We start from the raw sequence: 24,513 nt of genomic DNA, 5'->3' as shown, positions 1-24,513 counted from the left end.
TTTGACTCAGGTCATGATCTCATGGTCATAAGATCAAGCCCTGCATTGGGCTCCATGCTGAATATGAAGCCTGCTTCAGATTTTCTCTCTCAGGGCGCCTGGATTGTTCAGTTGGTTGAGCGTCCGACTTCGACCCAGGTCATGATCTCACAGCTTGTCAGTTCAAGCCCCGCATCAGGTTCTGTGCCAACAGCTCAGAGCCTGGAGCCTGCTTCAGATTCTGAGTCTCCCTCTCTCTCTCCCCCTCCTCCGCTCATGTCCTGTCTCTCTCTGTCTCAAAAATAAATAAACATTAAAAAAAAAAGATTTGGGGCGCCTGGGTGACTCAGTCAGTTGAGCGTCCGACTTTGGCTCAGGTCATGATCTCACAGCTCGTGAGTTTGAGCCCTGCGTCAGGCTCTGTACTGACAGCTCAGAGCCTGGAGCCTGCTTCTGCTTCTGTGTCTCCCTCTCTCTCTGCCCCTAACCCACTCGCATTCTGTCTCTGTCTCTGTCTCTGTCAAAAATAAATAAACAAAACAAAAAAAATTTAAAAAAAAAGATTTTCTCTCTCTTCCTCTCTCTCTCTCTGCCTCTCCCCTGTGTTCACATGTGCTCTCTCTCTCTCTCTCTCTCTCTCTCCCTCTCAAATAAGTAAGTAAATAAATATATAAAAATATTTCTGGAATTAAATAAAAACCTCCTAAAACAAAACATATATATTGCACAACAGTCAAACCAGAAATCACTTTCAGTCACTCCAAAGTCAAACTAAGAATCATTCTCAGATCAAGCCAGAATTGTGCTAGAGATGTGACCTATGTAGTAAAGTACTAAGCGGAGGCATATAATGCTCCCTAGCCTGCAGAGAAAGAAATACATAATCATTTCAAGAGACATAACTATTTTGGAAAACAAGGTAGACATCTATTATCAAGAGACCTATCAGTATTTGTGCACTTTGACCCTGCAAGTCCTCTCTTAAAAATTGATTTCAAATAATTCCAAAACAAAAGAGGTATATGAATTTTGGTATGTGCTATATATAATGCAAAAACAAAGATTTCTCGAGCTCCAGGCTATTGACATTTGGGGCCACAAAATCTATGTTGCGAGAGCTGTCTTCTGCATTGCTGGATGTTTAGCGGAATCCCCAGCTTCTACCCACTAGATGCCAATAACAGCCCTCATCCATTGTGAGGACCGAAAATGTCTCTAGATATTATATTCCCAATGTCCCCTAGGGGACAAAATCACCTCTGTTAAGGGTTGCTGGTGTAGAGGTGCCTGGCTGGCTCAATTGGAAGAGCATGCGACTCTTCATCTTGTGGTTGTGAGTTTGAGCCCCTCGTTGGGAGTAGATATTACTTAAATAAATACAATTTTAAAAACAATGAATTACTGGTATATATGTTCACACATAGAGGAATAGCTAAGAAAATATAATAGCAATGGGATTATTCAGCTATTTCAAAGAACTATGAAAAACATGGAAAAGTCAAGAATTTTAAAATGTTCACGTTTTTTGTACCCATAATTGTAATTCCAGGAAATAATCAAGAAGTACATTTTGAATAATGATCCCCCCAAAAGGAAGTAATTTAAATGTCTCACAGTATGAAAAAGCTTATGCAATCATTAAAAGGTAACTGTAGCAAAAATTTTTTAAGCTAAAACTCAGGAAAATTTTGTAAAAAAGTAAAAGTATCTATCGATATTTATGTAGGAAAACAAAAAGACTAGCAAAGAGGGGTCCTGGCTGGCTCAGTCAGTGGAACACATGACTCTTTAACTCAGGGTCATGAGTTCGAGACCCATGTTGGATGTAGAGATTATTTAAAAATAAAATCCTGAGGCACCTGGGTGGCTCATTTGGTTAAGCACTTGACTCTTGTTTTAATTCTTTTAATGTTTATTTATTTTTGAGAGAGAGAGAAAGCACAGGTGGGAGAGAAGCAGAAAGAGAGGGAGATACAGAATCCGAAGCAGACTCCAGGCTCTCAGTTGTCAGCACAGAGCCTGATGTGGGGCTCGAACTCATAAACGGTGAGATCATGACCTGAGCCAAAGTCAGATGCTTACAGACCTAGCCACCCAGGTGCCCCTAAGCATTTGACTCTTGATTTCAGCTCAGGTCATGATCTCATGGTTTGTGGGATTGAGCCCTGTGTCAGGCTCTGCGATGACAGTGCAGACCTTGCTTGGGATTTTCTGTCTCTGTCTATCTCTGCCCCTCCCCTGCTTGTTCTCTCTCTCTCTCTCTCTCAAGATAAATAAACATTTAAAAAATAAAAATAGGGGCGCCGGAGTGGCTCAGTCAGTTAAGCATCTGACTTTGGCTCAGGTCATGATCTTACAGTTTGTGAGTTCTAGCCCCACATTGGGCTCTAGGCTGACAGCTCGGAGCCTGGAGCCTGCTTTGAATTCTGTGTCTCCCTCTCTCTCTACCCCTCCCCTGCTCACACTCTGTCTGTCTTTGAAAAATAAATAAACATTAAAAAAATAATAATTACAACAATGGCCAAAGTATGGAAAGAGCCCAAATGTCCATAGATGGATGAATGGACACACACACACACACACACACACACACACACACACACACACACACACTGGAGTATTACTCGGCAATCAAAAAGAATGAAATCTTGCCATTTGCAACTACATGGATGGAACTGGAGGGTATTATGCTAAGTGAAATTAGTCAGAGAAAGACAAAAATCATATGACTTCACTCATATGAGGACTTTAAGAGACAAAACAGATGAACATAAGGGAAGGGAACCAAAAATAACATAAAAACAGGGAGAAGGACAAAACAAAAGAGACTCATAAATATGGAGAACAAACTGAGGGTTGCTGGAGGGGTTGTGGGAGGGTGGATGGGCTAAATGGGTAAGGGGCATTAAGGAATCTACTCCTGAAATCATTCCTTCAATATATACTAACTAATTTGGATGTAAATTAAAAAAAATAAAAAATAAAGTTAAATTACAAAAAAAGAAAAAATAATAATTAAAAATGAAATAAAATAAAAAATTAAAAAATAGAGATAAAATCTTAAGGGGCATCTGGGTGGCTCAGTTGGTTGAACATGTGACTCTTGATTTCAGCTCAGGTCATAATCTCATGGGTCTGTGAGTTCGAGCCCCGCATTGGGCTCTGCACTGTCAGTGCAGAGCCTGCTTGGCATTCCTGTCTCTCCCTCTGGCTCTGCCCCTCCCCTGCTCATTCTCTCTCTTTCTCTGTCTCTATCTCAAAATAAATAAATCAACTTAAAAAAAATTTTTAAATCTTTTAAATACATACATGTATACATATACTGTTTATATTCAAATACATGAATAAGGCTATATTTATGAAAACACCTGCTTTCTAGCCCTAGTAATGTATATCAGGCCACATAAGACTTCAAGTTGAGAAATAAAATTACGAATGTGACAAATTTAATATTGGAGGAGTGTAAGTTGCTCTGACTCTGTGGCTCTCAACCACAGCTTCAGCAAACTTCAGCAAACTTCAGAATTATCTAGAGAGCTTGTTAAACCACTGACTCCTGGGCTGTATCTCCAGAGCTTCTAATTCAGTAGGTCTAGGGTGGGCCCTAGGTATTTGCATTTCTACCAAATTCACTAGTGAAGGTAATGTTGTCGCCCAGGGGACCACCCTTTGAGAACCATCCTTCCAGCTTCCAGTTATCTTCTCCACCTCAGGCTGAGAGTGATCAATCACAAACAGGAGCTTGAAGGGTACACAAATTATCTATATTTGGCATGACTGTGAAATACAAGCTTTGTTCACCTTGTTTCTGTTCATTTTATGAAACAAACAGCCTCAAGTCACTGGACCCTGCTTGAATCCAGTAACGGACAGAGAAGTAGAACTGGAGTGTTAATGGGATTAGAGGAAATTCCAGTGTAGAAGCTGCATTCAGGATGCCCAATTTAGGCATTTTTGGTGTTCTCATGACAAGTATTACGTTACTATTGCATCAATAAGTCAGTAAATATTTATTGATCCCTGGCTATCAGGACTTTGTTACTTGCTGAGATTACAAAGTTGAACAGCAGTGATACGTGCCCTCAAAAAGCTTATAGGGCCATCCTCTAAGTTATGTTTGTGTAATATGTACATTACTAAACAGTGATGTATGGTATTATGAAGTGGGACAATATTTCCCTACAGTTATACCCCAGCTGACACATTTAAAGTGTAATATAGCAGGTTCTTGGCTTTGACTGTTGGCACTATCTTGAGTCCCATCTTTGCCATGACGCAAAGATAGAAAGCTGGAAGTTTTCTATAATATCACCATTCTGCCTCCAGATTTCCTGCAGTATTTAGGCATTAAACATTCAGTGTTCACAGAGATAGCTCAAGTACTCAACTAACCTTTGTTAGAATGTGAAGGAAATTTGATGGTATAAAGTACACACTTTGGTAGTCTGTTATAAATTCAGTGATGTGTTTCTCGGTGTTTTTGGCAAAGACTTAAAGCTCAAACAAGACTCTCTGTGATTCTTGCTTTCCCACCCCTTGTAGGAATAGTGCTTTTTCTTTGGCAGCTGACCCTGAGGTCACCCTCTTCTTACCCTCTTACACAAATTATTGATGTTTAATTCGATTTCTGGAGAGGGCTTTCTTGACCAAGTTCCTACTCAACCACTAATGGTGAAAACACTCACCACACAGCTTCCTCCTCCCTCTCTTCTTCTCTTATCCTTTAGGACCCAGGAGCTGAGCAAGCAAGGTGTTGGGGATAAAACTGCCAACAAGGCACACAGGTCTCTGCTTTCATGGAAATTTTATTCTGCTGGGACACAACCAAACAAAAATTTAAGTCAAAACAACTTAACTGGTGCTCCTGGCACTACTCCAGGATTTTTTTCTGCATGTTTTTTTCTCTTCCTTCTATAGGGATCTGTTATATGGTCCTGCATTAACTATGCACTGGGCTCTGAGCCAGAAAGCCCAAGTTCAAAAGGATTCTGGCTCTACCACTTCAAGCTGGGTGATCAAGCTGCCCAAACTTTCTACGTCTCATTTTCTTCTTTATCTGTAAAATGGGGATAATAATAATAATAATAATAATAATAATAATAATAGAGGTTTCCTGAAAATCTAGAACTTAGCACAGAATCCCTAGGTTATAATCACTCCATTAACATCTGCCATTGCTCTTCTTTTCTGTATTTACTACCCCTTCTACTTTCTTATTCTAAAGCACCCTTTTCCAGTGCACAGCCATCTCCTTCCCACCCCTATAAACATGAAGAAGGGAGAAACTTTATTTTGGGAAATTTCTATCTTTTCACATTCCTTCCCCCCCACCCCCCGCCTTGGAAATTGGAAAGAGATTCTCAGTATATAACTTCAGTAGATCCCCTCGGTTCAGCTCACACAATCCCAGTCTGCCATTGGAATATATATTGCTCACACATTTGAATATGCTTAACTACTTTTTAAAGGAGCTCCTCCTTCGCCTGAAGGTGATTTTGTAATTTAGCGTAACTTTGGAAAAGAAGGATGTGGTAAGATACACCTGTCGCCCAAAAGCTAAGGACTAAACAGTCATTTGATTATTGGAGGCCCTCATATATTAATAAGGGTAAGTTTAACATGACCTATTCCTCTTTGATGGTTCTGCAGTTTTACAAGGTTGGGAAGGTATGTAATGGCAACAGAAGACCTGGGTTCAGCAGACCAAGGACAGCATCTCTCTTTCTTTCTCTATAGTACTTGGCATAACACCCAGCATGTTCTTTCCCAAGCATGCCATAGAAGCTCAATCAACGCTACTTGCCAACTGTCTGATATTGGGCAAGTTACCTAACTCTTTGACCCTCAGTAGCAAATAAATACCACACCTTTTTTGTAAGTGTGTGTAAGGAGAAAATGAGCTAATATTATTAAAGCCCCCCTCAGTGCCTAACACACAGCAGTTGATTCTCTTCCCCTTTCACTTCTTGTGTATTTCCTACCCACCACCAACTCCCCCCCACCCCCACCCCCACCCCCCGACTGATTATAAGTTAGTTCAGTGAGGGACTTTTCCCAATGCCTAGCATAGGACCCTACACATAGTGATAGCTTTAATATATTTACTCATTCAGTGAGTCTTTGAATACCTACAGTGGTATTAGAGTTGGTAGAGAGCGCACATTTAGGAACCCTGGGTAATTCAATATGACCGAAGCAGAGACTTTCCGGGAGGAAATGATGAGAAAGCTAGAATGGTCAGCATGGATTAGCTTTCAAAGGGCTTTGTAGGTCTTATAAGACTTTTGGACTTTACACCATAAGGCAGAGGATTGCCACTGAACCAAGGAGTGGCAGAAACTTATTTTATTTTGTTTTTATTTTAGAATGGCTTGTGGTTCTCAGGTCAGTGTGTGAAGAATCACCAGGGAAGCTTGTCAAAAAAAAAGGGGGGGGGGGTCCCAGAGCTACACTGCCTGAGAGTATGCATTTATTTTATTTTATTTTTCTGAGAAAATGCATTAAACCAGTACCCTAGGGGCACCCGGCTGGTTCAGTTGTTAGAGAGCATGCAACTCTTGATCTCAGGGACATGAGTTCAAGCCCCACGTTGGGCATAGAGCTTGCTTAAAACAAAACAAAACAAAACAAAACAAAAAACAAAAAAGGGGCACCTGGGTGGTTCAGTCAGTTAAGCGTCCAACTCTTGATCTCAGCTCAGGTCTTGATCTCAGGGTCGCGACCTCAAGCCATGCATTGGGTTCTGCACTGGACATGAAGCCTACTTAAAAACAAAAATACCAACAAACAAAAAACAGTACTCTAGGTGACTCTGATCCATTCACATATTCAGACACAAGAGGGACATACCTTACTGTAACAACAGCAAAAAAACAAGAGGCTATCGCAGTCGCCTTGGCGTAAGCTGATTTGAATTCGGGCTTCCCCTGTTTCCCCTGATCAATCTGCCTTCCTTGGCCTGTCTTACGTCTAGTAGGGCCTTAAGCTTCTTCTTCCCCACAGAGGATCAGCTGGAAGCTCAGCAAATGTAGACTAGCCCAGAGACCAGACATAGGTTAAAGAGAAGTAGCTACCTTTGCTAGACATTTGGAAAATGGAATCGACAAGACTCAGAGATCCATTGCAGGGGGAGGGGCCAGGGAGAAGAAGAGCCAGGAGTCAAGGAGGCTCCCTGGCTTTCTGGCTTGGAGGAACAACAGTTGTATTGGTGTGCCATTCAGTGAACTAAGAACTCAAAGAGGGAAGGTGAAGTGGGGAATTTTAATTGAGATTTGCTGAGTTTGAGGTGCCTCTGGGACATCCAAGTGGAGATGTTCAGAGGTCCATTGGATTTATAGGTTGGAAGCTGAGAACAAGATCTAGGTTAGAAACACATTATTTGGGAATCATTAGCTAATCAATGGTAATAGAAGTAGGTGAAATCATCCCAGAAGAGACAACGGAATGATAAAAGGATCTAAAGCACGATGCAAGGAACATTTAAGGGAAGGTCTGAGGAGGAAACAAAAAATGGCAGTGGGATCAAGGACAGGGTAGAGTCAACAGCCCAAAGTCACAGGGAGGGAATTCAAAGGGGTGAGAAACTGGGAAGCACACTGGATTCAGCACAGAAGTCTGTGGTGACCTTGCAGAGAGCAGTTTCAGTGGAGCTCCGGGGACAGCACCAGATTGCTGTGGATTGAGGAGTGAGTGGGAGGTGAGGGAGTGGAGGCAGCTGGCATGGACAGTTTTTCAAGATGTTTGGCCAAGAATGGAGCGAGATTTGGTGGTAACTTAAGAAGGAAATAGAATCGAGGGAGAGTCTTTTTCTATGCTAAGGGAGGAACGCAAGAGAGCATAGGGACCAAGGAAATAATCAATAAAGCCTACCTAGAGGAGCGGGAGGTATCCGCTGCACTGGAGTCTGGATTGTTTGTTCTTAAGACACGAGGGACCTACTTCTTTTTTAACTTGACTGATTGGTTTGGAAGCTCGATATGGGGTAGTTCTCTGACAGATCCTGTTTGCTCTTGGAGGCTGGGAGCCAGGCCATGAGTAAGGGGTTTGTAAGGTGAACATCTTTCCTCAGCTAGCGAAGGACGGGTTTCCCAGCAAGACACAAGTAGGCACCGCACTGAGGCAGGAGACTGGTGGGAAGCGGGCTGAGGCTGAAGCTTTAAAATTCAAAGGATGAGAGGCTAAGCATGATGTTCCCACAACCGTGTGGAAAGCTGCATTTAGGCCACTAAACAAGAGGGTTTTTTCCAGAACCTCATGCTAGGGCTTTGACTTAGGCTCCCCCTTTCTCCTCTAGTCAGTCTGCCTTCCCCGGCCTGAGTCTCACGTCTAGGCCTCAAGCCTCCTCGTCCCCACCGAGGACCAGCTGGAAGCCATTTTGATTAAGCTCCACCACAGAAGGAGGACAATACAGCCCCGCCCAGAGCCAGGCGCGCCCCCGCGGCGGGCCGGGTGCGCGTGTCCGCGCCTCTTCCCGCCGGCCTGGCGGGCGCCGGGCCCAGGCCGGGGCGGTGCGAGGCGGGGGGTGGGGGTGGTTATGTAAGCGTTGCGCGCTCCCGCGAGCTGGCAACCAATGGGAAGCCCCGGCGGCTCGTGCTCGCGCACGCAGGGTGGGGGGAGGGAGCGCACGACGTGCGCGCGCCCTCTCCCTCCTCCACCGCTGCCGCCTCCTTCTTCTGCCGCTCCTGGTGCTGCTTGTGTGCTCGTTCGGTGCGGACCTGGTACCTCTTTTGTGAAGCGGCAGCTGAGGAGACTCCGGCGCTCGCCATGGCCGACGAAAAGCCCAAGGTGAGCTCGGCGCCGGCCCCCTCGCCTCGCCGCGCGGTCGGGGTCACGGCGCGGGCTAGGGTCCGGCCCGAGCCCGCCACGGGCTCCCCGCGCCTTCCTGGGCCCCCCACGGGGCTGGCCGCGGCTCAGGCCCGGGCGCTCCGCGCCATTTTCCTCCCTCCCCTCTTCCTCCCTCCCGCGCCGGAGGAGGCCCCGCCGCCCTCCCCCGCCCCCGGCCGCCTCGGAGTGCGCGCCGGGCGCGAGTTGGGCGGGCGGATCGCGGACGCCCGCGGGCCCACCGGCCGCGAGCGGGGCTCGTCGGGCCCGGCCGGCCGGGCGCGCGTGCGGAGGGGCGTTGGGGCGCGCGGTGTCCCCACCCTCCGCGGACCCCGCGCCGGGCCGCGGCGGGTGTTGCCGCCTTCGCGGTGGCGGGGAGTTCCCTCGGCCCGGGGCTTCCCCCTCAGGGGAGGGGGTAGCCGGCGTCTGGGGACCCCTGCCCCGGGCCGCGCTGGCCTGGTGAGGGCTCGGGGCGAATCAATGGGCTGTCGATGGGTTCCCCATCGGGCCGTCGCGAGTGGCCGGGGTTTGGGGGACTCCCGGGGAGTGTTTCCCACTTTGATGGCCTCAGGGTCCCCAGGGGGTCAGGGCAGGGGCACTTCCCTGCGTGCCAGATAACCCCTAACCTGCGGAGACCATGCGGTTTCGAGAAGTTGGGAGGCAGATGTGCGAGCAGAAAGACTTGGTAGGGCTTAACTTTTTAACGCGGGTTTTGAGGCACCGGGAGGTTCTTTCCGTGAGGACTAGGGCACACTTCTTCCTGGCACACGGCACTTTCGTTTGATTTGTTTTGTGACACCCCCTCCCCCTTCCTTTCTGAAGTGATTTGGGGGCTACAGATTTCCATCTACTCTTGGTTTTGGTGAACTTCAGGTAGGGTCGAAATTTACAAGGAAGAGTTGCAAGAAAACTGCATTTGACCCATGACAACAAAGGGGAGGGGAGAGTAAGAGCTCTGAACTGAAAATAAACAAAAATGAGGCTGCTCATAGAGGCGAACATTAATAGTGGTTCTAAGTTATTACCGCTGCTTGAAGAGAGAACCGACGGGTATTCATCAATTAGGTTTTTTTTAATGTAGTTGAGATTTAAGTTCCTAAACAGGGTTTGTAACTTTTTAACAGGAGAGTTGTAATGAGTTATTAGTTGCAAGTTCTAGATTTTTATCCTTGCATTCTGTACTTAAAGCGCTTTATAAAGGGAAAAGACACTTATTTTTAATCTTTCCGGGGCAAACACATATTTTGAGAGAGATGCAAAATACGCTCTTTTAGAAAATTCAGATTTAAGAGTTCTTGACAGTAAATTGAGTGGGACCCATCTTTAAAAATCGATTGTTATCGCTAATGGTATTACATGTTAAGGCTTCTTTTCTGTTTCTGTGACAGCTATTTAATGTCGTTGCTCCAGGATTTTTCATCTTTCAGATTGATTTCAGCGGCCGAAAACAGCTGTATGCTCTTTTATCATACAGAATGAGAAACCTGTTGATTTCTGAAGCAAGTTGGGCTGCTGCTACTTTAAAAGGTGTTTGTTTTTCACATTTTCCAAATTACACTTTTATTTTTCTTTCAACAGGAAGGAGTCAAGACTGAGAACAACGATCATATTAATTTGAAGGTGGCGGGGCAGGATGGTTCTGTGGTGCAGTTTAAGATTAAGAGGCATACACCACTTAGTAAACTAATGAAAGCCTATTGTGAACGACAGGTGAGGAAATGACATATGCACTTCCCATAAAACGTGTTTTTAAAAAAACCTTATTTTTTTTTGAGAGTAGACACTAGACTGGCATAATATTGTAATAGACTTCTTTGGTTGAATGAATGCACTTATATACTTAGCATATCAATTTTATCATACCCTTGGTATGTTGATGCTTCATGAAAATCCTTAGGATGGTTTGGCTAATATGCTCTATGATTCTAGTACTGTGCCAGAATGCATCAAATAATGATAACATGCGATTAGTTCCCGAGGGGATGTGATTTTACTTTTATAAAAAAAATAAGGATGAACTTGATAAAATTTCTTGTCAGGCTCTCTTCTCTTTTTTTTTTTTTTTTTTTTTTTAAGTCTATTTAAAATTTGTGTGGTGTCAAAACAATTTATTTTGAGCATTTATACCAGTTTGGAAGTAAAGTTAAATTGTGAGTTTAGCGACATTGCAGTTTTCCTGAAGCATATAAAATTGTTATATTTTTTTAATAGTAGAGGTCAAGAAAGAAAGTTAACCTCCTGAGTCAGACAAAAACATTCCTATGTTATAGGGACATTTGCATTTTACTCAGGAATTAGTAAATAGACAGCAAAAAGAGGAAGTAATGAATAGATGCTGTGAGTTGAATGCCGGGTTTAAAACAAAGAAGGTTCCTTTAGTGAGGTTGAGTCTGTAACAATACAGAGGCAACTTTAAAGATGACTTTTGCAAGTATAACAAAAACTCTGGTACCTAGATCAGTTAATTCAACAATAACCTGGAAGAGGTATTTTTTTATTCAACCCTGAATACATAACATGTAAAAGTTGGGAAAATCATTCTTTTACACTAAAATCAGTTGTCAGCATTGCAAATTGTCCTAAAAATAGGCTCAAAATAGAGTAAGATTTAAACCTACAGAAGTTGAGAGGTTGAGTTTGAGCTCATAGTTGGACTTCCTCCATGAGATCTAAGGGTATTTGGAAGAAACTGAAAATAAACTTCTTTTTGAGATTGAAGCTTTATTTTATGTCTGGTGTATTTATAATAATTTATAGTGAGAATGTGCTTATCATGCTTTATCTTCACTATATAAATTAATTTTACAGCTCCCTGGAAAGACAAAGAGTTTTTAGTGTACTCTTGTTTGAAGAATTTTGGTGAAATCCACTTAAACAACTAGTAAATATGTACTTACTAGTTGTGCTAAAGAATTTTTGCTCTAGCATCTTAACATATTTGAACACTAGTGCCCCCTCAGGTTAGAGGGGGATTTTAAAAGGTAATCGTCTTGTAGAACTTTTACGTAGCACACCATTTGCAAAATAGAAGCATGCATAGATTTAGTGGTTTTCAACAAAATTCTTTGCATATTTTCTCTCGTTACTAAATTTTAGGTTTTATTTTTATTTTTTTTATATTATTTATGGGGGGACAACTGGGGGAGGGGCACAGAAGGGGGGGCACAGAGGATCTGAAGTGGCTCCATGCCAACAGCAGAGAGCCCTATGCGGCTCAAACCCATGAACCGTGAGATCATGACCCGAGTCGAAGTCAGTGGCCTAGCTGAGCCACCCAGATGCCCGATAAATTTTAGGTTTTAGATGGTCATATTTTCCAACACTTAATATGAAAACTCAAACGTAGTGCACAGTTGAAAATACATTGAATGCTCATGTGCTCACCACCTAGATTTAACTATTAATATTTTATTATACATATCTATTGATTCTTCATCCTAAAATGTTCATATTTAAGACTTCCTGTATTTCCTGTTAGGGCCTCAAAAGAGTTTTTTTGCTTACCTGATATTTACCAGATACTTACCATGTGCCAGGGCATTATACTATGTGCCAGAAAAACAAAGACACAGAGCACATCCTGCGTTGCAGATTGTCTTTATAAGAGATCTATGAGATTGAGTTAGCTGGTCAATCAAGAGCTTTTGGGTTTTCCTGGTATGTTAAATTTAGTGTATTACTCATGTAAATAAAGTTTTTTGTGAATTTTTTCAGTTAGGTTTAAGTTGACTAAACTTGGGGCCACTCAGTTTGCAGTATGGGAAAAAGAAGCATTGGTAATCCATAAAAAATATAATTCCACTGCATATCACTTAGAATGCAGATATGATTTAAAGATATGATCCAGGAAGAATTTGAAAAGATTTGTTCTCAATTTCCTTTTAAGTTGAGAATAACCTCAGAGTTTTGACTGAAACAAGATTCCTGTTTACTTTTCAAATGTTTGTTTCTCTCATTCTAAGAAGGAGGGAGTTGAAGAAGTATCACCTAATTGGGCTGGTTCTCTACCCCCCTCTCTTTTTTTAAGTTAATGTATTTATTTAGAGTATGAGCAGGTGGGAGAGGGGCAGAGAGAAGGAGAGAATGGGAGGGGCTTGATCCCATGAACCATGAGATCATGACCTGAGCTGAAATCAAGAGTGGGATGCTTTGACTTTGAGCCACCCAGGTGCCTCTGATTACTTGCTTTTTAAGTGTAGATAGAGCCTTTCAAAAGTCTAAAATATTTATGCAACCTAATTTGCATAGCTAAAGGTTTTGTTTTGGTTTGGTTTGGTTTTTTGACAGTTGAGGATTCTTGAGTAAGGATTTCTTATCCAGATTAATTGAATGCTCATACTTTCTGCTGAACTCATTTGGCCTCAGATCTTTGGAGGAGTTCTAGTAGATGTCTAATAGGCATCTCAAACTGAGCATTATCTAGGTGGGAGGTCAAACACTTGGGATCATCCTGATGATGCTTCATAACTCCTATAATAAAATCCACCAACAAATTCTGTTCTCTACTGAAACCTGTGCTGTTCAAAACTCAACAATGTGCTGTCACAAGCCACATGTGACTTTACCACCTGAAACATGGCTAGTCCAAATTAATATGTGTTGTATAGTGCACAGTATATGTCAGATTTTGAAAACTCATAGCGGAGAAAAAAGTAAAGTACTCACCTTTTCAAATGTTAGTTGCATGCTAAAATAGTAAGATTTTGAGTATGTCGAGTTAAAACAATATTTACCTGATTTTAATGTGGCAATTGGGAATTTTAAAATTGCATATGTGGCGCATATACATATGTATCCATCCATCCATCCATATCCCCCGGTGCAAAAAGGTGGTTGTAATTAAAGCACAGGGACAGGACCTTTTGGGCAGAAAGAGCTGCCACATTGTGTTTGTGTTGGATAGTGCCAAGCCCTCAACCATTTTATTCCACTCTTGCTCAGTCACTAACCTGGGAGACATTTCTGATTAATTCAGAGTGCCTCTGCTCCCATCACTTGGTCCTCTCAGCTGTTTTTTGCATTGATGTATATTTGTCTCTGCACTGAAATGTAAGCTTCATGAGCATGGGGTCTTTTTGTTTACTATTTCTTTAGAGCTTAGACCAGTACCTGGTTTATAGAACGTGTTCAGTAAATGCTTGTAAAATGATAGAGGACGTTCACACTGTCTCCAGAGGTTGATTGTGAAGAAGTTTTCTATTCACATGTAGAATTAGAGTTTGTCCACTTGTCACCATGTAGCCTTCTGCTGAGAGCATACTACTTCATTCTAGTGTGCATTTACTGTGACTTTCAGAGAGCATAGATTGATTCATTGGTTTATTCCAGTTCATTTTGTGAAATGAAGGAATGGGGATCCAAAGAAATAACCTCACACAGCTCTTTTGTGGCACATCTCTGAAGCCAAAGCTCAGAGATACGATTTATTCAGAAGTGGAACTCAAATACTGGTTTAACAAATTCATTGTTTGAGTTGACGTCATTTATGGAATTGGAAAGGCAAGTTTCCTGGGTTTTGGTTTTTGATCTGTGATGAAATAAAAGCTTTTATTGATAAGGAAAAGCATGAAGGAATACGATGTGTGTTCTGGACTGTGCTCCCCCCCAACACCCCCTTGTTTTGAACAGCCATGCCATTGACCTAGGACCGTACTAGTAGATGTAGTAGAGGAAAGATCCAGCATATGGCTTAGTATTTTATTAAAGTAATAGGTTTTCAATGGAGTGTTTGCAAATATGTAATTAGTACTTAATGGCTTGGCATTTAATTCTTGGTTGCTTTGCATAATCACAAATTAAATTTGGATGTCATGAGAAATGAATTAAGGTTATGGATATCCCTTATCTGGTCTGGGAATTGCTTGTATTCCTTAAGACAGGCTAGTCTGAAAGTGTTAGTGTCAAAGACCAGGGTTTGTAAAGGAAAGTAACATGATCTTCATGTTAGAAGTAGTTTTAAAGACAGATCTAGTGAATCCTTGTTAAAGGAATACAAGTGTCCTCTAAGTATTTATTGAGCACTTTGTTTCAGTATTCTAGTCCTAGGAATTCAGTTTAGTTTTTTCTTAAGTAATTAAAGCAGAGTGTTCTGTGTAACAATAATTACAGTTTGTGATTTGAGTATGATATAGGAGTGATTTTTTTTTTTGTAGGATGCTTCCTATGCTATTTTTCCAGTTAATATATACACATATTATCTCCATACATATCTCCAAAGATACTTTATTTTCCTATCTTCATTTGGCTGCAGTTCCCAACAGCTTTGCTGCTTTTGCTCCTTTCCCCTTCTTCCTACCCCTGTGTCAGGTAGGTAATGATGAGTACAACACCGGAATCTGCTTTGCAGAAGGGGCATGCTCAGACTCATTTATCTCCTTAAAAACATAAAAATTTCTTGAAGCTAAACTCTAGTAATATAAATCTTAAATTCTCTTTTTGTAATGAAGCTACTCCTTAGTTTTAGGTGTACTTTTAAATAAAACGAATCATGGTAAAAACGAATCATGATATTGCATTTCATCCATTTTATTCCATCAGTAACTTATACCCGTGAGTACCAACTATGTGCGAGGAATACAGTATAACCAAGTCAGTCTTAGGTTCTTGTCCCTCCTGGAGCTTACTTGGTAGTGAGGTTGACAAATAGTAATTGTTGGTCTGGGTAAGTACTAAAATGGAATTTACAAAGCAGGTGTTTCTTTTGAACTATTCCATAGTTCCAAGCTTGTGTGCTTATGAATGATTTTAGGACAGTTCTAGTGGGAATGTCCTGCCTGCCCGAGGGTAAAAACTTGTTGAATTCCTGTGGTGTCCCTAGCATGGTGCTGGGTTGGGACACAGGTTACTTTTGCTTAGCGATAGGAGCTGTTTGGATAGAAATGAAGGTAAAGTGGCTTTAAGGCAAACTTAATCTTTACACTTACTTAGGTGAATTCCAGTTTTCATTATGAAGGGTGTTTTCCCCCCCATTTGGAGAGCTCTTTAACATGGATGGAAGAATGTTGCCGTATCTGTTAACTTTAAATTTCTTTTCAATATCTTTCTAACTCATTTACATGTACTGTTTGACTCAAGTTATATGATCTATCCAAGCTTGGATCTCAAAAGCAAAACAGCTTTTTTAAAAAGACCTTTTTTAAAAAAAAGATCACTTTTCCAAAGAAAACCAAACATGGTTCAAAGAAAGTGAAAATCCTACCAAATCTTTTTACCCACATAGAAATGTTAATGTATTGATTATTTATTTGGGTCCCTCTTTTAATATATTTGTGGCTAAATATGCGTATGGTTTCAGTTTTTACTGTTTTCTTTGCATTCTTACTGCCTTTAAACTCTCTTGTAGGGTTTGTCAATGAGGCAGATCAGATTCCGATTTGATGGGCAGCCAATCAATGAAACAGACACACCTGCACAGGTAAAAAAAATCTCTTTGTGCTAGCTAGAAAAGTCAGTGTGGTTTGTAATTTGCTCAACAGTCTTGTTTGTTAATTTGTGAACTTTGAGACATTGCAGTATAGTTCTTCGCCAGAGTTCAAAACTATGTAAAATATGACCAAAGGGGCACAGAAGGGAAAAAATAGGAATATTAATGTTAGTATTTTGTCAGGAGATGTCAGAGGTTTTTAATATGCAATTATCGTTTTGTAAAACTAATAGGTCATTTGGTTGCTTTAATCCATTCCTCCCTATTGCCAGCATTATTCTGAGCAAATAATTCAGAATGTTGTTTTCATTGCTGCAGTTCTTGATGATTCTCCAGGCTCCCCCACAGGTGATTGGTTGGCTGTCAATCCTGGCCATTTTAACTTCTCATGCTGAATTCTCTTTGACCTGTCCTTGTCAACTAAAGGCATCTTTGGGCTCCCAACTGCAAGTCTCTCGATGGCTTAGCTCGACCAGTGTTGGGTTCTTGATAATAAGTGGCTTTCCAAAGCCTTCTGCAAAAGGTGACACAGTCTGATCCTTTAATCTCTTTACATATCACCTCAGTTCTTTCGCTTTGTCAGGGATCAGCTGGGCTGTCTTCCGTGGCAGAAGCTCTTTGTCTTTGTTTCCTTTTACCCTCTGAGGTTCTACTTAAGGCTTCTAGTTTGGGGAAAGAATATTTTGATAGAAACTTAAGTTGGAGCTCTTCTACTTTTGAATTTGTTTTTATCACTCCATAAACACTAGCAAGTAATACATATGGTATGAGTGACGTAGCCCACCCTGGTTGTGGTTTTGTTGATAAACTTGAAAAATTTGAAATGTCGAAGTTGTACTTGAGGGAAGAATATCTTAAAGTAATTTCCCTTGGGGAGTCTCTAAGAAGCAATTATAATATGTAGCCACAAGGAGGAGCTGAATTCTGTTGGTGAATGAGAGACAGGAAAAACTCTTTTATCCTTTGAAGGCATTTCAAGTTTCACCATGAAATTTAACATCCCAGGAGTTTTATTTCAGTGGATAGGCTGAAGACATGTTTTTATGGTTTGAAAAGAATAAAAACCCATTATGCTAAACTCTGATGTCGAGAATGTATTTTCTGTCTTTTGATGCTCTCGCCCACCACCGTAAAAAAGGTTCTTGTTTCTACAGTGCTAGCTGCAAATATTAACTGTGAGGAGGATTTTTGCACAACTGCATTGTAAAATCTTCAAATTGAATTTGGAATTGAACTCATTGTAGTATTTGAGATTGAATTCACTGTAGAATGAAATTGATTCACTTTAGAATTATTCTCCCAGTACTAAATAGCAGAACTGTGATAAATTAGAACATCTTAATGACCAGTTTTAATAGTAATATAATTATGTGCCCACTATTCTGTTAAATACTTAACTTTCTTTGACTGATTTAATTCTTAACAACTGAATGCTGTTTCACTTTACAAAGAGGGGATTGAGGCTTAGTCATTAACATTTTAATGCTATAGCCTTACTTTTAGTATATTTGAACTGTGTTAGAAATGATTCCCTTTCTTGTCTTTATGTACCCAGGGTTCTTGTTCTATTTCCAAAATTACCAGTTTTTAGAAATAATAATAAAAAATCAGCATAGTAAACCAATAACAAAGATTATTTCTTTTACAGCACTGCCATAGGTACCAAGACCTTTCCACTCTAAACATGGTTGTTTTATGTACAGTGGGTGGGTAGTGAGCCTTACAAAACTTAGTTTGTGAATAGCATTTTAAAATTTAAATTAGTTTTTTAGTACGTTTTTTCTTGCCGTAACCTTCCCTTGCTGCACAGAGACAACCACTGTGCTTTGTGCCTATGTGAGGATATATATTCGTGGTATGCACTCATGCGCACTCGCACAGACACACACTTTTAAAAACAAATATAATTATACTGTAACCACTTTTGCTGCTTACTTTTTATATTTGTTTTTAATGCAATACTAGGTCTTAGGAATAGTTCCATTTCTACACATATAAACCTATTTTTTAATAACGACTGTGTGCTTTTCATGTAAGAGTGTACTGTATTTCTTTGAGTTTTTTTTTCTAATGTTTGTTTATTTATTTTGAAAGAGAGTGTGCTCATGCAAGCAGGGGAAGGACAGAGAGGAAGAGAGAATCCCAAGCAGCATCCCTCCGCACTGGCAGCAGAGCCTGATGCGGGATTGATCCCACAAACCATGAGATCATGACCTGAATTTTCAGTAATTACAAGTGAGGTGATTTAACTCCTGGACATAGCTTTTTCACTTAAAAACTAAGTTTTCTATACTGAAATAAAGAAGACCAAGTGAAAGATTAATTTAAACCTAAGCCTGATGCTACATTAAGCTAGGGGGCGTTTAAAATAATGAACACTGGAATTGGGTGGAACTTGTGCAGTTTTTCAGGGTACTTAAGTTTGATAGTTACAGATTTAAGAGCTGATAATCAGTGACCCTCCATTTGTGTTTATTTTTGTTTTATCTCTTTCATGCTAGTTGGAAATGGAGGATGAAGATACAATTGATGTGTTCCAGCAGCAGACAGGAGGTGTCTACTAAAAAGGGAACCTGCTACTTTACTCCAGAACTCTGTTCCTCCAGACCAAGAAGACATTCTCAATTAGAAAACCGCAATTTGGTTCCACCACATCCTGACTACTACAGTATAGTTTTCTCTATTCTTTCATTTTCCCCTTCCCCATTCCTTTATTGTACATAAAGTAACTGTGTATGTGCGCAAGCATTTTGCATTTTTTTTTAACTAAATGGCCAATGGTATGTTTTGACCGACATCAAATGGAGATGGGATGGGGAAAAATACTGGTTCTGTGAAAATACCCCCTTTCTCCATTAGTGGCATGCTCATTCAGCTCTTATCTTTATATTCCAGTAAGTTATTTTGCTCTCACTGTTTAACAAAAAAAGAACAACATAAAAATCCTTGCATACCTTGTTCGATTGGAGAATTTTAATGTTTTTCATTTATCATTGTAAAACCAAGGACAATTTTATAACTTTTTTGTACGTAGCTGTTACATGTAGGGCAATCTGTCTTTAAGTAGGGATAAATTACTCTAAAAGAAATGAATCCTAGATAGTTTTCCCTTCAAGTCAAACGTCTCGTTGTTTAAATAAACTTCTTGTTTAAAATGAGCTGTTTTCTTTATTCTGAAGAATATTAAGTAGAAAAGTTGAAGCTTAGAAAAAGCCCTGAAATGAGTAGGCCTGCTAGAAGTAACATTTCAAGGAAGAACTAAAGCTACACTGCATTCCTGACAGACAGGTGCAAAACAAAGAATAACAAAGTGTGTAAATGACTAGCAACTGATGTTTCAGCCTCTTTGTTTAGTAAGCTTAGTTCCAAATCTGCAACTTTACTAGCAAAAATCGGGTCATGATGTGGATTTACTCCCAAGTCGAGTTCTGTGTGACACTACCTGGCAGAATGGGTTAGTACATGCAGCTAGGAAAAAACCGTGATTTTGCTAACTGCTGATAAATCACTCAGTTTACCCTTTTTCATTTCTTTTCTTTTCTTTTTTTTTTTTTTTTTTTTAATGTTTGTTTATTTTGAGAGAGGGAGGGAGGGAGAGAGAGAATCCCATGCGGGCTCTGCCCTGTCTGTGTAGAGCCAGATGATGTAAGGCTGGATCTCACAAACCTTGAGCTGAAATCAAGCTTAAAGGACTGAGCCACTCCCAGGTTCCCCCAGTCACTTAACCATTCTGACTCTTATGCTGATGAGTAAATATTCCCTAACCCAAAACAGAGTCTTTGTTCTTGAGAATGTTGAGGGACAGAAGGTATTTACATGTATCCACTCTTAAAGCTTTAAATACGCAGGGTACCACAGTTTTTAAATTCAAATATGAGGAAGGATACAGCTATAGAACCAATGAACAGAATATTAGAGCTGGAAAGATTTAGATTACCTAATTGTAACCTCTGTTTTAGAACTGAGGAAGCAGAGGTCCAGAGATGATTATGAAACTAGGACTAGAGAATAGGTCTGATACCTGTTCATTGTGTTCTTCCATATTGGTTCTCAAACAATTCCCACCCCTCCTCACCAATGTGGCCTTTTTGGGTCAAGTCCCCATTGTTCCCTTTCCTGCCTTGTCATTCACTTAGTTCACCCTACCACTGCTGTAATATGGTCTTTTTTTCATATATATCCATTTTTATGGTGAGTGAGCTTCCCCAAAGATACGTGTTCAATAGATTTTTTTTAAGTTTTATTTATTTTATGTAATCTCTACATCCAATATGGAGCTTGAACTCATGACCCTGAGATCAACAGTCACATGCTCAACCAACTTGGTGCCCCTGTTCCATAGGTTTTTGACTTTGACTCTGTATATATAGGAGTTAATCTTGAACCAACAACTTTTATTTTCTTATATGTATAGTGTTAACAATTTTTACAATTTATATTGTACAACTGTGTGGGAAGCCTGCCCCGAAGAATTCTTAGATCAGGTAAGTGCATGTCTCTTGATTTGTTGCACTAGGTACTGTTGAATGGTGGAATTTGGTGGTGCCCTAAATATTAAAAATTTGGATTGAAATTCACGCCAGAGAACTTTATTATGGAAAGGATTTGAACTGGGTTCTTATTTAATTAGGAATTTACTAACTAATGTCATGGGTGCTTTTGCCATGTTGGGGGGGAATATGAAACTTCATGGAAATACTTGATAGAATTTTAAAAGCCAGAGGGTAAAGCATGAAAAGCACACAGATAATATAGTGTGTTGTGGCTTATTAATTAGTTGGGTCAGTGTATAACTAAAGATTCACCTTATTTCTGTTCTTAAATGAACTGTTCATAATTGAATTCCCCTATTTCACATAGGTCACGTTGTAACCAAGAAAACTATTCTATGGGAAAATATGTGGAGCACTTTTTTTTTTAACCTTTTATTTCTAAGTCATCTCTACACCCACCATGGGGCTTGAACTCAACAACCCTGAGATCTAGAGTTCCCTGCTCTCCTGACTGAGCCAGCCAGGCACCCCTTTATTTTGAGAGAGAGCACTAGCAGGGTAGGGGCAGAGGGAGAGCGAGAATCCCAAACAGCATGGAGCCCGACAAGGGGCTTTATCTCACAATGACCTGAGCTGACTGAAGTCAAGAATTGGATGCTTAACCTACTGAGCCACTCAGGGCACCCCCTTCCCCCTTCCTCCCACCCCTGGCTATGAAGCACTTCTTAAAGAACACTTTGAAAATAAGTACATTGTTGAAAATACTGAAAGTAATCTTGGCATTTTATTTTGGCTTCGGGGGGGGGGGGGGGAGGTTCAAATGATGGGAGTTACACTTCCATTTTGATTAATTGCTTGGACAATTTAGCTAAACTCTGGCTGCTGTCTCGTTGATATCCCACATATTTATATCCTGCAAGTAGCAAATTCTGTCTAAGTGAACACAGTTCTGTGTAGAGAAATGAGAAAATTTCTGCTCCGAAGCACCCCTACTATTCCTACACGCTGCTTGACCCAAAATAAAACCAAAACAAAAGGTATTCGCAATTTTTCAGAAGAAGTGTCAAGTTGTTTGCTTCCTTGTTTTGCTTGATGTTTGTAGTTCTGTGGGACATTGTGACAGTAGGAGGTCAGTAGAAGGTGGAAACCCAGGATGTGAGGGAAGCCTGTTGGAGAGTTTCTCAAGGCCCTTGCAGAGTTTATGGTATATTGGAGAGGGTCAGCTGTGCTGCTGAGGATTATTTTTGAGTTAAGATCCTGCTGCTTTTAAATATGACAGTGATTCTAGGTTGTGGTTTTGCATCAGAATCCCCTGATGAGCTTTTAAAAATGTACCAATGCCGGGGCCCTACCCCCAGAAATGTATTTTCAAAGCGGTATGAAATTGAGAAGCAATTCTGGGAGGCATTCTCACAACTCTTAAGAGTTAAGCACCTTATGGTGAAGATTACATGAGATAATAAATATTTTAGCTGCCTAACATGGTCCCTCCCACGTACTGAACCCTTTAAAAAAAGTATCTTCTGCGTTGCAGTAAGGGCTCTGTCAGGGTGCCGAGGCTTCAGCAGAATACTATAATCCGTACCGATGGCTTGCACTTAATGTCAATGAAAAAGGCCAAAGCTTTTCTGTTCATTTTTAAAACTGAATACAACCTTTGTCTTGTTACGTGTTTTAATAAATGCTTAATGCTAAATTGTGCCCTAATGAGTCTTTAAAGAAAAACAGTCTTCAGGATTTTAATGATTCTCCGATACTCTCAGAACCAAAAGACCCATCCACAACATGCTTCAACATTCTGATTCTGTAGGTGATGATTTAAGGGGTAGTCTTCCGTGTTGTAGGACGTACACACGTTTTATAGTGAGATTTCAGTCTGTATAGTGGTTAGCTAATAAAGAGTTCTTCAGAGTGGAACATAATTAGAATAGAGCATATAAACAGGTTAGGAATTTAATCTATTTGGAATGTGGAGTGTTATTTCCCGGTAAGCAGTGACATGTGACTACATATGAGATCATTTTAGGATTTCCCATACCCTTGGGGCCTTTATGAAACAGTTTAAAGTCTCAGAATTGTCATGTAATGTTTGCTTTCTTTGCAATTCCTATTTTTAAGGCATTTTAGGTGGCTAACCTTGTCTCAAGTTATAGAATTTGGAATACTAAGAATTTTCTCACATTTTCCAGGGCATGCTGTTTTGAATTGTTTGATGTTTTGTAATTTTAGCAAAGGAAGCCAAATTCATCTCTAGGAGAGCAGGACAGATGGGTGAGGGGAGTTTTTTGCTTGTTTATTAAATACAGAAATAGTAGCATGGGATTGGGAAAAGCGAACACACTTAATCCACACCATTTTATTCAGCTTGGTCTGATAGAAAGGGGAAATCATGGGAAAATAGGAATCACGCTCTCCTTCCACAATTCAGTGATTTAAAAGGATGTGAGAGTGGTGTGTCAGACCTAGTAGAGTGTATGTGCCATTTTGTTTACCTTTGACAGTGAAGGTAAAACATGACAGCCATTTTCCGTATTTGAGACCTCTCATACTTGCTTTGTGGTGAATGAATTTCAAGAGAAAATGAATTCTTTCACTTGTCTTTCTGTGGCATTGATCTGCCTTTGTGTGTGTGTGCGTGTGTGTGTGTGTGTGTGTGTGTGTGTGTGTGTGTGCATGCATGCGTGCAGCTAAGAAAAGAATGGACAGATGCATACTAAATTTGGCTTTAGGAGTGATGGATACAGAATGTATGTGTAAATATGTGTGGTTAAGTCACACATAAGTGACATGGGCACCCTGCAATCCTGGGGTTCAAAAGCTTGTTAGAAATACTTGTCAGTGAGTCATTCATTAATTCAGTTACTTAGTGAAGTTCAAAAGCATAAGACCAGCATTTTCTTTTAATAATAGGAGGAATGGAAAATATTAAGAAAATGTATTGGGGCACCTTGCTGGCTCAGTCGGTAGAGCATGTGACTCTTGATCTCAGACTCATGAGTTTGAGCCCCATGCTGGGTATAGAGATTACTTAAAGAAAAAAGAAAAGATGTATTAAACTGTGGGTGAATATAAATAATTATTGTTCTTGTAGGTCAAAAATAGTTAAATGTCTGCAATTTATTTCATAGGGGCTCAACCTAATATGTGTGTTTTGGATCAGAGGGAGAGACATTAACTAGGAAATTGGTTCAAACCCGATCGCATAATCTAGGCAGAGTAAATACCAATAATAAGGCCCTGTAGTTTGCCCATTTCTTCTAGGGTGCTGGAATAAATCGGGGCAGGTTGAAATTATGGGGGATTCAGAACAAAGTTGGTAATATCCAATGCAAAAACAGATGCTTGAGAGCTAGGAGACACAATGTTAGTATGTTTTTGTGTTTCATTTAAATTGAGGTATTACTTACCTTAGTAGGCTCAAGAGGTGAAGAGCGACTTCCAGATTATTCTGAGTAAATTGTACATTGCATTCTCAAATAAAACTCCACATACCTAGAAACAAATGAAAAAACCACTAGGATTTCTGTCCATGTTAAAGGAAAATTATTAGGGCTTTTAAACATTTTTGACATCTTTTATTTTTTAATTTTTTAAATGTTTATTTTTATTTATTTATTTTTAACACTTATTTTTTGAGAGACAGAGCATGAGCACGGGAGGGGCAGAGAGAGAGAGGGAGTCGCAGAATCCAAAGCAGGCTCCAGGCTCTGAGCTGTCAGCACAGAGATCGACGCGGGGCTCAAACTCATGAGCCTTGGGACCATGACTTTAGCTGAAGTCATATGCTTAACCGACTGA

General features: G+C 40.5%; 2 protein-coding genes across 4 annotated transcripts in view; one reads left to right on the top strand and one right to left on the bottom strand.

The window, feature by feature from the left end:
• Positions 1–24,513, bottom strand: part of NUP85 (nucleoporin 85) — a 70,486-nt gene that overhangs the window by 42,355 nt on the left and 3,618 nt on the right. Inside the window, exons 2-3 of one of the 2 annotated variants that reach the window (XM_042966585.1) lie at positions 24,123–24,207; positions 4,665–4,792 (exon numbers count right to left, since the gene is read on the bottom strand). The gene's annotated coding sequence lies outside the window, so the exon portion shown is untranslated. The remainder of the gene's footprint in view (positions 1–4,664; positions 4,793–24,122; positions 24,208–24,513) is intronic. The other variant, XM_042966584.1, reaches the window with a different exon arrangement.
• On the top strand, positions 8,587–19,380 carry SUMO2 (small ubiquitin like modifier 2). Of its 2 annotated transcripts, none has more exons than XM_042966596.1 (4): positions 8,587–8,763; positions 10,378–10,509; positions 16,142–16,213; positions 18,724–19,380. In XM_042966596.1, exons 1-4 carry the CDS (start codon positions 8,743–8,745, stop codon positions 18,784–18,786), a joined length of 288 nt encoding a protein of 95 aa, XP_042822530.1. In that variant the 5' UTR covers positions 8,587–8,742; the 3' UTR covers positions 18,787–19,380. The 2 variants fall into 2 exon arrangements, with proteins under 2 accessions (XP_042822530.1, XP_007091307.1); XM_007091245.3 differs by lacking the exon at positions 8,587–8,763 and adding an exon at positions 9,146–9,484.

Source organism: Panthera tigris, chromosome E1 (genome assembly GCF_018350195.1).
Source record: "Panthera tigris isolate Pti1 chromosome E1, P.tigris_Pti1_mat1.1, whole genome shotgun sequence".
Classification (NCBI taxonomy): domain Eukaryota; kingdom Metazoa; phylum Chordata; class Mammalia; order Carnivora; family Felidae; genus Panthera; species Panthera tigris.
This window is presented reverse-complemented; position numbering and strand designations above follow the sequence as displayed.